The sequence below is a fragment of the Poromitra crassiceps genome (assembly GCF_964638095.1).
Source record: "Poromitra crassiceps genome assembly, chromosome: 21".
Lineage (NCBI taxonomy): Eukaryota > Metazoa > Chordata > Actinopteri > Beryciformes > Melamphaidae > Poromitra > Poromitra crassiceps.
In genome coordinates this window covers 28001587-28014941 of record NC_139638.1, presented here as the reverse complement: position 1 = coordinate 28014941, position 13355 = coordinate 28001587, and the positions used below count along the sequence as shown (strand labels likewise).

The 13355-nt window shown below is 42.2% G+C and overlaps 1 protein-coding gene across 3 annotated transcripts in view; it reads left to right on the top strand.

The window, feature by feature from the left end:
* LOC310795706 (ARF GTPase-activating protein GIT2-like) overlaps window positions 1-13355 on the top strand; it is a 30193-nt gene that overhangs the window by 3281 nt on the left and 13557 nt on the right. For all 3 annotated transcript variants that reach the window (XM_083657773.1, XM_083657772.1, XM_083657774.1), the window contains 11 exons: window positions 1107-1212; window positions 2499-2585; window positions 2704-2834; window positions 3156-3250; window positions 3340-3385; window positions 3798-3846; window positions 4870-4942; window positions 5820-5917; window positions 6058-6169; window positions 9823-9977; window positions 10091-10243. In XM_083657773.1, coding sequence (XP_083513899.1) covers window positions 1107-1212; window positions 2499-2585; window positions 2704-2834; window positions 3156-3250; window positions 3340-3385; window positions 3798-3846; window positions 4870-4942; window positions 5820-5917; window positions 6058-6169; window positions 9823-9977; window positions 10091-10243 — 1105 coding nt within the window. The remainder of the gene's footprint in view (window positions 1-1106; window positions 1213-2498; window positions 2586-2703; window positions 2835-3155; window positions 3251-3339; window positions 3386-3797; window positions 3847-4869; window positions 4943-5819; window positions 5918-6057; window positions 6170-9822; window positions 9978-10090; window positions 10244-13355) is intronic.

The following is a 13355-nucleotide window of genomic DNA, read 5'->3' as shown; positions in this document are numbered from 1 at the left end:
AAATATATCAATGAATAAATATGTTAATATAAACATGAAGGTCTAAAAAAAAATTACATTGTGAAACATAAAATACAGTACCGTAAATAAATGCATCATAAAAAATTATTTAATCCACGATTAGCCAATCAATTGAGTCAATATTTAAATATTTATCTCGTCATTCGTTTATTTCAGTGTTGCCAGGTGTGGCGTGTACAGTGGAAAACATTTTACTTGATGGCTGATAGATTGAATTTGTCAGAGATTGCTATTGACAATGCGTGGAGATAAAACTGTCATGCTGCAGATGGTGAAGTAAATAGTTGACTGTTTAACTGATGACTGATGAAGTTACTTCGGGAAGCAGCTGACTCGATACAAGAGGCTATTTCATGAATTTTCAAGCCACGTAGCACATAATGCTCAGTTGATTCAGCAGGAATGTCAAAAAGAAGAGGACCAGTAGTCTTATATTGTTACAGTTGCTATCAAGCGGTCATATCTGCTGTAGAAGCCCCTTCAAGTATGCAAGTACTGTAAGCCTGAGGTTCTCAAAGTCTTTCACCTCAAGGACCCCTAAATTGACACAAATTAGACCACGGAGCCCCATTTGATACGATCTTTGTCCCAGGGTCCACCATCTGATAAGAGTTTAGCTTTTGTGGCGACCCACTCTCCTGGCCCTGTCTTGCAGGGGCCTGGTGTTGGGGTCATTAGGCTGATTTGGTGCCCCCTGGGCATGATGTACTCATTGGGCTTATGAAGACCTTCAGACCATTCAGTCAGTCTCCCTGAATGCATGTTTACATGGAGCCTAGTAATCAAGTTGTAATAATACGTTTAAAAGCCCAAACAGGTTAATGCATGGATAGTCAGTGGAAATACATTTAAGGCCAACTGTAAAATCCTGAAGGTTTTCCATCACAAAGGGAAGAAACGGATTTTTGTGTATACGGTAATTGACTTTGTCACAATGGCAGTCTATTGAGCGCATGATAAGCTTTAGGAGTCAGGACAGTAGTCACAATTAACTTACAGCTAAAGCAACAGTTCACTCCAAAATGATAAAGATGTCATTATCGGTCTTCATGGTTTTACTTTCTGAGCATCTTTGTTCTTTCCAGTCCCAACAAGACCGAGTTCATCAAGGCCAAATATCAGATACTGGCGTTCGTCCATCGGATGCCCTGCCGCGAGGACGACATTGTCACCACAAAGGACCTCAGCAAGGTGGGTGATCACTCCTTTAATGTCACCACAAAGGACCATAGCAAGGTGGGTGATCACCAGTGGGGTAACTCATTAAAAAAGTAACATATTACATGTAATATAATTACTTTTAGCAGTAACTCAGTAATATAACTCATTACCAATAGGATTTCAGTAATATTATACCAGTTACTTTGTCAAGTAACACAAGTTACAAATTGAGCAAAGCAAATATTTAAATAAAGATACAATCATTTCCTAACCAAATTGTGTGTTTTTATGCAAATAACCACTATAGATGACAATAACAAAGGAAAAGGATAACATTTAGAATTTTGGACGGTTACTGACAAGACGGTTTAAAAAAAAAAATCAGGATGGTTCCGGGGCGGCGATGTCATTCTGCTACTGCAGTTATTTTGGTGAAAGTAATGCAAAAGTAGTGTAACTCTACACAGACAGTAATATTGTATAGTGACTTATTACTTTCCAATGAAAGTAACTAGTAATATGTAGTCTATTACATTTTGAAAGTAACTTGCCCAACACTGGTGATCACCCCCTTAATGCTTTTGTATTAACTTGTCAGTACATTTCAAATCATTTATCAGGGGCAGAAATGAACCCAACACAGTTTAGAGAAGGAGGCTTATGACATTAAGTTCACCAGCTGTAATCACAGCACTAGGAAAATCTGTGCGAGGTAGTTGATGAGTAATACTCACTCCCTCAACAGCTGCTGTCTAAGTGCCTTTGAGCAAAACACTGAACTCCCAACTGCTCCGGTGGCTCAGTAACGCCCCGGCCACACTGCAGTGAGCTTTTTCGCCTGTAGATGCCTGCTGTCGCTTGGTGCTGCAGCTTGATTGGCTGTCTTGCTGTATTTCCGTCTTCAATTGGTTGATTTCAAATTGGCCCCTCCACTCGTCGCTGCTGTCCCGCCACTCATCACCTTGCAAAGCATGCTGGGAGACCTGGCGACTTTTCCAATACAAAATGAATGGGCAGCAGCAGCGACAGCACGCGTCTATATGTGGGGAAAAAATCACTGCAGTCAGTGTCCAAGGTGTCAGTCAGACTGTGGTGATCCTGCGTAGTTACCAAGTCTGAGTGTGTGAGTTATTCCCCGTGCAACCAGTCCTCCCAAGCTGTTGCTATACTGTAAAATAAGAATGTTTTCAGTCAGCTCGCCTGGGTAGGTGAGAGTACAGTCTCACTAAAATCACAGCATCATCGGTGCATTTATGGCCATTGCGATTTGTGTCCTTAATAGTCAAAAATGACAACAAACAACTTTTGGTTTCCAGCAACTCCACTCCAGTGTTCGGACGGGGAACTTGGAGACCTGCCTAAGACTGTTATCCTTGGGAGCGCAGGCCAACTTCTTCCATCCCGTAAGTTGGATAAGCGAAAACAAAGGTGGATGAGCTAGAGGTCTCGGAATTTGTTAGCTTGAAGTTGACATGATGCTGACGACGTGGGATTTGTGTTGGGGGGGGTTTTGGACCACAGGAGAAAGGAAACACCCCATTGCACATAGCAGCAAAAGCAGGCCAAATGTTCCAAACAGAGCTGTTGGCGGTTTATGGAGCAGACCCCGGGGCTCTGGACTCTGGCGGGAAGACCCCCATTGATTATGCCAGGTAAAACATACCCGTTGTTTTCCATTTAGTAGCGGTTCTTCTCGTTATCAATATATCGCAATACCAGCATATCGCAATACTATCGTATCGTGACTTAAGTGTCGTGATATCGTATCGTGGGGCATCCGGTGATTCCCACCCCTATTCGGCTATGTCACTGACATTTTTTGTCTACTTTTTTTTTTCTTTTTCTGAACTATCTATGTAGTTATGTTCTCCTGTGCTGAAATGAAAAGTGTTTCGTATTTGCAAGTTAACCCACTGCATTATAGCCAGGGATACAATTCTTAATATCTGATCGTTTCTTCCTAAACTCTGCAGACAAGCTGGGCATCAGGAGCTGGCAGAGCGGCTAGTGGAGATCCAGTATGAACTCACTGACCGCTTAACCTTTTATCTTTGTGGTAGAAGACCGGGTAAGTAGGGACGGCGATAAACGCACGCATGGCAAAACTAGAACTGCTGATTTTTGCTAAGTCTTCTATCTGCTGTGTTTGTGTTCTAGATCATAGAAATGGGCAACATTTCATCATTCCCCAAATGGCAGACAGGTAAGCAACTGTGATATCGAGTTTCGTTTTTTAGAATCCAAATTATTTTACTCGGCAAAGGTATTTTTTCACATACTAGGAAATTGTCTTGGTAGGATTGGTGCTCAAGTAACATTGATGAGAACAAATATTCTCCCTATATGGAAAAGGAGATCTTGTAACACATGTAAAATAATACAGTATACAATATAGTGATATAATTGGCTCAGAAATCGGATGCTTTGTGGTTTACCTCTGCTCTGTAATTGGATGCCAGTGTAATAGATATGTTACAATATAATAATTACCTTCTGATTTTTCCTATGCTTCATGATATTGATGGATAAGAAATAAGTAAGTTCCTTTTATTTTTGACGTGTGTGTCTGCTTGATTTGTGCTGCAAGACTAATCCCAATCTCTTATTGAAAGCAGTCTGGATTTGTCCGAGTTTGCAAAAGCCGCGAAGAAGAAACTCCAGTCTGTAAGAAATGTTTTTTATATCGTTGTTTTCCTGTAAGATCAAAAACACAAGTGTGTTGCTGCTAGGGCTGGGTCGGTTTGAAAATTTTAAAACCGGTTCGATATTGCTGTCTAAACCGGATCGAACCGGTATACCGATTTTTTTTTTTATTAAAAAAAAAAGAAAAAAAAAAAAAAAGAAATTCCAAGCAGGGCTCCCGAGTGTGGCCCATAACTGTCTGTAGTGCAACTTCAGTCCACCTGATAGCGATAATACACCTCTAAGCTGGTATTGTCAACCAGCAATGATACTGAATAAAAAGAAGCAGGACACCTGTGTAACAAACACACCCTGTATTTATTTCTCATAACTATTCAGCTCAACTTTTCTTCTAAACATCAAAATAATAAATGAAATAAGACTTCTGCCTATAGTGCAACTTGAGAAAAAGGCTAATAAAAACACAAGCAGTGCAATCAGAATGGATTGGCTTACAGCTGAGCTGCCTTATAAACTTCAAAACTCACAAATTCACACAATATAGGGCCTAGGCATGGGTCGGTTTGAACATTTTGAAACCGGTTCGATATTCCCCAAAAAAACGTATCAAAGCGGCTGCAGTTGGTGGCGATAATGCACCTCTAAGCTGGTATGCTGCCAACCAGCACGAACACTGAATACAAATAAGCAGAACCTTTTAACTGTAACAACACACTGTTTTTATTTCTCATAACTATTCAGCTTAACTTTTCTTCAAACATCAACATAATAAACAAAATAAGACTTTTGCCTACTAGTGCAACTTGAGAAGAGGCTAATACGAACAATAGTGCAATCAGAATGGACTGGCAAAAAAAAAAAAAAAAAATTTTTTTTTTTTTTTTTTTTTTTTAGGTTTTTTCGGTTTGCACGTGATCAAACCGGTTTGGGCTCGTATACCGAACCGAACCGGTAAAACCGGAAATCGACCCATGCCTAGTTGCTGCTGTTCGGTTCTTCTGCAAATGAACCAGAGATTGTGCTTTTCTTTTGCTTTATTTTTAGCTAAGTAACCATCAGTTTGAAGAACTTGCCATGGACGTTTATGATGAGGTTGACAGGAGAGAAACGGATGCAGGTGAGCCTTCAGGAACTGTGAAAATATATATTTAAAATATATTAAATATATATTTAAAATAGGGATGTTAATCATTAATTAACAACAAAAATGAAAACGTACTATAAAATGCACCCTCAGCCTGACACTTGGCGGTAAAGATGTAACTATTATGAGCAGATGTACAAGCCACAAAATCTAAAGATGGATCAAAGTCAATGTTGCTGCCAAACTTTGACATATCCCAGGCTATGATAATCACCACAAAATCCACTTTGCATTTATGGGATGCAAAATAATTCACTTTTTTTGTGTTTCTTTATACTCTGTGTCAGGATGCGTACAAACGGGCATTTGAGGGGTTAAAATTTTGTGTTGGAATGAAATGTTGGTACCTATAATGAGGGCTAAAGTTACCAATAAATAAGAAAAAAACAACATAAAATTCACCCTTCTCAACCTAGTTTGTCAAGTTCTGACGCTTAGCGGTAAAACAAGGGTATTTTAAGTGTAGAGGGTACAAGTGTTAACTTGTTGAGTAGCCGTTGGGATTCTGTACTTGCCTATATCAACTCACTCACTTCCCTGGACTGTGAGTGATATTAGCTTTTGTTCGTTAGTGGGAGAGATTATTTTTCTTTACTATGTTGAGTAGGCCTAAAGACAGGTGTACATCCCACATTTTGGTTTCTCTATTTTCTGTCAAAAGCTGTTTTTTACATAATGATTAATCAATTAATTGATCGTTAATGTGACTGATTGGTCGATAAGGAAACTGATAAAGATTTGCACCCTTAATTTAAAAATTTGGCATGTGCCTATCAGTTATGCTGTGTAAGAGCTCTTAATGAATATTTGATATATCATTCTGTCATTCCTGGTTTGGTTTATGTTTCAGTGTGGCTGGCTACACAGAACCACAGCACACTCGTAACGGACACCACGGTTGTGCCTTTCTTGCCTGTCAACCCGGAGTACTCTTCCACCAGGAACCAGGCAAGTGATCGCACCAGTTGTGTCTCCTCTTTACATTCGGTGGACATTAGATTTAATTGTACACCGTCACTCGGATCAGATTAAATTCAAACAGTGTTGCCATCTTTTCTCCTTTCTATCTCGGGCGTTTGTTTTCTCAGGGTCGTCAAAAGTTGGCGAGGTTCAACGCTCACGAGTTTGCCACCCTTGTCATCGATATTCTAACGGATGCCAAACGTCGGCAATGGGGTAACTCCTGTGAAAGTCCAAAAGGTATGGCATAATTTAACATGTATTTACAGTATTTAAAACAGATTTTAAATTCTAATGTACTAGTTTTCCAGATGCTAACCGTGCCTCATACTTATCCAAAGTATTTAATTAATACCACATTTCTGAACATAATTACAAGGAACTCACTCTCACAGCAATTAAAACACTGGGCGCTTCCATGACAGATGGTACCAACCCTAAAGATGTAATTGATGCTGGAAGGAAGCACTTATCCTGTTATTTGTTGATCTCTCCAAGAGGAGTGCTTACTGTACTGTCATCATGACCTCCAAAAGCATCCCACACACAACATGCAGGGCTGCGCTATGAAAGTTGATCGAGATGAGGGATTGGCGGGGGCGTGGATAAGATAACTCAGACATCCAAATGTTCAACATGGAGGGAGAAATAATATCAACGGCAACAACACCGATCATACAAGAATAACCGTAGGCTTATTAATAGTAAAATCAAAAATCCATCATCCATCTCTGTCATTTTCAACCAAATTTTCAATTTTATGAATATAACCCCGGTTTTATGAACAAGGTGTGAGTGAGGTGCACACTATGGTTAAGGTTCACCCTGACCCCCAGACAGAAGCCCGACTTTTTCTACACCAATACTCAGTATTGGGGTTCGCCACAATATTAATATTTGATTACATATACATTGTGTAAACTGATATTTTACCCTGAGGGTCTTGCTTTGAATAAGTGTGCTTCCAGTTTGTGGCCAGTGCTAGTTAGCTTGGAGCGCTATATACACTTTGTTTCAGTTTTGTCACATCAGTTTGCAACGCTTGAGTGGTCATTAGACACAATATCAGTCTAACTATAAATGACAGTAGCATTTATGTCGGGATCAGACTACACAAATACAAACAGATTTTGTCACCACCAACAAATTTCCAGTGTCTGGAATGACAAACGGGTTTTTCGTATTTCCTTCCCCCCCATTTTCTCCCCAATTGTAGATGGCCAATTGCCTCTGCTGTCCCGGTCGTTGCTCCACCCTCTCTGCCTGTCTGGGGAGAGTTGTAGACTAGCACCATGCTTCCTCCGATACATGTGCAGTCGCCAGCCGCTTCTTTTTACCTGACAGCATTAAGTTTCACCGGCAGGACCTAGCGTGTGGGAGGATCACGCTATTCCCCCCAGTTCCCCTTGCCCCCTGATGAACAGGCGCCCCCCGACCGACCAGAGGAGGCACTAGTGCAGCGACCAGGACACATACCCTTAAACCGGCTTCCGCTTCCCACCCGTGGACATGGCCAATTGTGCCTGTATGGACACCCTACCAAGCCGGGGGCAACACGGGGGCTTGAACGTGCGACCCTCATGTTGGTAGGCGGGGAATCTACCGCCGCATGACCCAGAAATGCCCTCCTTCTAGTGTGAAATAATCGAAGAGCAGCGATCTGGTGTCCCGACGAAAAGTCTAACATGTCCGATTTTTTTAAATCTTTTCTTGCCTAGTTTGACAACTCCTATGACTAGTAGCTCCAAGGCTGGCAGATTTGTTTCCCTTTGGCAGAGACACAGACAGTTCCCGTAACCATAGTAACTGACTCCTGCCTGCGTGCGCACAGTGCGAGAGGAGAGGGGAGGGATGCTGTGCTGCTGACTAAGATTGAGCAGAATGCATGATGGGAATAAATGACAATATATTTGTCTATATTTCTCACTTTCCCCCTGGTGGTCGGAATGACTCGGTGCTGCTGTTGGACTGTGTGCTGCTCTGTCTTCTTTAGTCGTCTATCTTCTGTCGTCTATCCGTGCGCTATGTCTCCTCTTTTCATGCCGTTCTCATCAGTTACGAATTTGTTTTTCACTGCGTGAGAAAATAGACTTGTCATCTGAGAGCGTGTGACAAGTGCCAATTGCGTGAGTCTCACGGTCACTGTGTGGGGGAGTTGGCGGCCCTGAGCATAATGATGGTTGGTTGGGGTCATACTTGTAGTATTGAATTTATGGCATTATGATTGCCTAATCTGACATGGCGACCATCGTGAAAGGCAAAAATATTGTGTAGTCTGATCCTAGCATTGGACAGAGAAGACTACGGGTGTTGTGACTATTTGATTGGCATTATCAGTTCATGTTTTTTAATGTGATTGAGATTTTGAGAGGCACTTTTGAAAATGTAATTATGCCTCCGCTGGCGATATCCGAGCCGGAGGCAGTATGTTTTCGGGTTGTGCGTCCATCCAATCTTCTTGCTTCTAATAGACCCCTTATACAGCTTGTCAACATTGAGCTGCGCGCGCATCGTGTAGGCAGAAAGCCGTCAGCCCAGCATTGACAGACAGTGAAAACTGTGTAAAAGCCCCGCTGTCAGGACTGCTCTATGCCCATCTGCAACACACAGTTATATTTTAGTTTTAAAATGCAGTTCTCGGCTTACTACCACAGCTTATCGCCTAGTGATAAGCAATGTTATGCATCGAAATTAACGTTGTTTAATGGGATATGTCTTACAGACCCATACGCACTGCCGCTGTCAATTGGCCAAGCCTAGTGGCCGGCAATACATATCGTGCATTCCTTTATAACTGGGGATAGCGTAGATAATTATTCTGTAACTTGCAAAGATATATTGTTATGTTGATAATGCACACAACTCAATAATGACATTATGTAACGTTACTTGGTCGTTAACTAACCGAGCGATGTGGCTGAGCAGCCTACAGTTTCAGGCAGCTTACCTGATTATGAAATGAGCACTACAAAGTTGGGCATTTTTAATGATGTCCTCGTTCCAATCAGTTCAACTCAATAATGACATTATTTAACGTTACTTGGTTGTTAACTAACCGAGCGATGTGGCTGTTAGCAGCCTACTACAGTTTACCTGATATGAAATGAGCGAGCACTGCAAAGTCGGGCATTTTTAACGATTTCCTCTTTCGGCTTGCAACCAAAGACACCTACGGTTAGCATTAAAAGCAGTATGAGTTGACGGGATTCGGTAAAACTTTAGTCCTTGCTTTGTTGATAGTGTAACAGACTGTTCAGTGTTGTGTTGTGTTCTATTGCGTGTGTGCGAGGCTGTGTATGTTCCCTCGAGTTGCGTAGAACAGGATATGTGGGGAGAAGCTTGTATAACGTTACAGCCTGGCTCTATCGTTTATTATTTTATTAACCAAGTGTGAATAGGCGGACCCGAATACTCTGCTACAATAGCTTTCCAATTCTGGCATCGCACTGCACAACACGAAGACATGTCTTGCTGGAATAGTTTCACAGGCACTGGAAAACTACTTGAAAGGGCTGCGCGGAGTCTGTCTTTCTGCCTCCGTCTTGCGCATCTGACGCTGTTTGTTGTCATTGTGACGTAGGCGTATAATTGGTCTATTTGGTTCAAACCTCCACTTGGACTCAAGGATGAACTGATTATTTATGTATTAAAAATGGATACCAAAATATTCATAAAATATGAAAATGCTGTCATCAATCACACAAAGTTGACCTTTTTGAATTAGGTTTTTTTTAAATATTTGAATTAGGTTGAGCCATTTGAGTTAGACGACATACATAGTTTGATCCTTTTTTTGTGATAAATCTTTTATTGATTACAATTTTCCAACATACAAAAAAGAAAAACAATGTTGACATGATCCTTCAACCTTTGACCTGGTCGTCTGCCTTCAGAGAGCGTGGAGCTGATACTGAAGGGAATAGACAGTCGCCATGGCAGTGACAACCTGGACAATGACCAGCCAGATTACGACAGTGTGGCGTCAGATGAAGACCCAGTGCAGGAGGCCACCACCCGTGGGGACAATTGCATCGATCGAAGGACCAAGGTTAATGTTTGTTTGGTCCCCACAGCTGGCTATTATTGTGACACTTATCAAACATCTTGCCCTAATTTTTGAACTGTTAAAATTCAAATCCTATCCCACCTCTCCTGCTGCAGAGCTCCGAGTCATCTGACCTCTCCGACGGACCTATCACAGTGCAGGAATTTCTGGAGGTGAAGAGCGCCCTCACTGCTTCAGAGGCCAAAATACAACAGCTTCTCAAAGTCAACTGTCACCTGAGCGAAGAGCTGCGCATGATGCAGAGCAAGGTGGGCTCATTCACATGTCATCATTAAGCAAGTTGAGTTTGAGTTTGAGTTTAATCATTCTGACTTGCAATACATGATTGAATTATGCAGAATGTACACTCGAAAAAAACAACAAAAAATACACATACATTATGCATTATTAAAACATACCCCAACATCAAAAATACAATCAACAGATTGCCTCTGTGCAGAACACGGCCAGTCCTTTCTTTCTTACTAGGAGGGAGGATGTGGTGGAGCGGGTGTGGTTAGGCTGGTGTCCTGAATTAGCTTCACAGTGGCCTGTTCTCTTCCTGTCTGCAGATCAGGTAGATGCAGCGACGGGCAAAGTCACAATTGTATCTGCCTCTCTTATGTTGACAGACACCCGGGATGTTGCAAAGGTAGAATTGACCGGAGCACACGAACTCACTGGCAAACAAATTTAACAAGGTACAAAAATGTAACGTTTCGACGCGAGCAGCGTCTTCTTCAGAGTCAAAGACTCTGTCGCATTGTGACATCATCAGTGATGTCATAAATCACCGATGTCACTGTTTAATCACTGATGTCACGATGTCTATGCATGAGTGACACCATCGGTGATTTCATCACTGATAGACATCTTCAGTGATGTAATACACTGAATTGTGATTGATAGACATTTTCAGTGATGCAATACACTGAATTCTGATTGATAGACATTTTCAGTGATGCAATACACTGAATTGTGATTGATAGACATTTTCAGTGATGTAATACACTGAATTATGATTGATAGACATTTTCAGTGATGCAATACACTGAATTATGATTGATAGACATTTTCAGTGATGCAATACACTGAATTATGATTGATAGACATTTTCAGTGATGTAATACACTGAATTATGATTGATAGACATTTTCAGTGATGTAATACACTGAATTATGATTGATAGACATTTTCAGTGATGCAATACACTGAATTATGATTGATAGACATTTTCAGTGATGCAATACACTGAATTATGATTGATAGACATTTTCAGTGATGCAATACACTGAATTATGATTGATAGACATTTTTAGTGATGCAATGCACTGAATTATGATTGATAGACATTTTTAGTGATGCAATGCACTGAATTATGATTGATAGACATTTTCAGTGATGTAATACACTGGAATTGTGATGTAAATTAGTGATGTCATAAATCCTTCCCCGTTGAGGTTATAAAAGGGATGACTCATGTCAGTGTCTACATATGGCTACTGTCAGCTGTCTCCTATTCGAAGATCACTTTCGATGCCCCATCTGTCCGGATGTATTCACCGATCCCGTCTCCACACCATGTGGACACAACTTCTGCCAGAACTGTATCACTCGGCATTGGGATGTTAACGCCCCATGCCAGTGTCCTGTGTGTAAAGAGGTTTTCGACAGAAGGCCTAAGCTGCGCGTCAATACTTTAATCTCCGAGATGGCTGCTCAGTTCAGAACGTCAGTGAGTAGTAAGTCAGCGGCGGAAATTCAGAAAGAAATCCGGCACATGATCCAGGAGAGACAACTGAAGATCCAGGAGATCAAACACTCAGTAGAGCACAGCAAGGACGATGCAGACAGAGAGATAGCAGACAGTGTGCGGGTCTTCACCGCTCTGATGCGGTCCGTGGAGAGAGGCCAGGCCGAGCTCATCGAGACGATCGAAAAGAATCAGAGAACGACAGAGAAACAGGCTGAAGGCTTCATCAAGGAGCTGAAACAGGAAATCTCTGAGCTGATGAAAAGAACGGCTGAGAAGGATGAGCTCTCCTCACACATTGAAGAACACCTCCACCTCCTCCAAAGCTTCCCATCCCTGAACCCTCCTCCACACACCAAGGACTGGACAGAGCTCAGTGCCCGTCGCTCATCGTACGGGACTGTGAGGAGAGCGGTGGAGAAGTTGGAGGAGACACTCAGTAAAGAGATGGAGAAGATGTGTACTTACGTTGAGCTGAAGAGGGCCCAGCAGTACGCAGTGGATGTGACTCTGGATCCTGATACGGCAAACCCCTATCTCACCCTGTCTGGTGATGGGAAACGGGTCAATTGTGTTGACGTATGGAAGGATCTCCCAAACAACCCTGCGAGATTCTCCGATGGTGTCAGTGTCTTAGGAAAGCAGAGCTTCGCTTCAGGAAGATTTTACTACGAGGTTCAGGTTAAGAGGAAGACTGCGTGGTCTTTAGGAGTGGCGAGAGGGTCGATCAACAGGAAGGGAGAAATCACACTGAGCCCAGAGGATGGCTACTGGACTATATATTTGAGGTATAGAAGTAAGTATGAAGCCAACGCTGCCTCTCCTGTGCGTCTCTCTCTGAAACGGAAGCCTCAGAAGGTGGCGGTGTTTGTGGATTATGAGGAGGGTCTTGTCTCTTTTTATGACGTAGATGTTGCAGCTCTCATCTACTCCTTTACTGGCTGCACCTTCACTGGGAAACTTTACCCATTCTTCAGTCCCGGTCTTAATTACGGTCGTAAAAACTCCGCCCCTCTGATCCTCCCTCCTGTCAATCACACAGATTAGAGTTATTATTAGATTTTCTCAGATCGGATTCATTGATATAGATAACATAAATATTCAAGGGAAGTATATATGTTTTCCTTTCTCTCCAGGTAACTCATAAGTCATTTTAATGTTGAACAATCCTACATGTCCGTATGTCCGGAGTTGTAAGGTACACCTGTTGCTCCGATCGCCACCTCCTGGTAACACAAAAAGTGGTTTATCTCGAGAACGGTTCATGATCTTTGGGTGGGCCGACCATAGAAAGAATTGGAAATGATGAACTCGATCTCACATGGACATACAGCTCTCCAATGATAGTAGTAGGATTGGCTACAGGTGGTGTATGCTGATGGTATTCAATCTCTGGTCCTGGATTTGTTTGAAACAGTCACTGAAGAACTAAATCTAGGAAATTAACATAAACGGACAGTCCTTCAAGTCAGTTTGGGTGGTGCACGAAGTCCTTCATCACTTGTGTTAGTGGTAGGGAGGGGACTTGGTTCAGGCCAGCGCTTGGCGGATCCGACACACGTGGCCCAGAGTGCGAGGACATCTCTTGGACCTCCAGAAAGACCCTGAGCCTCGGGATCCGCCCCCTC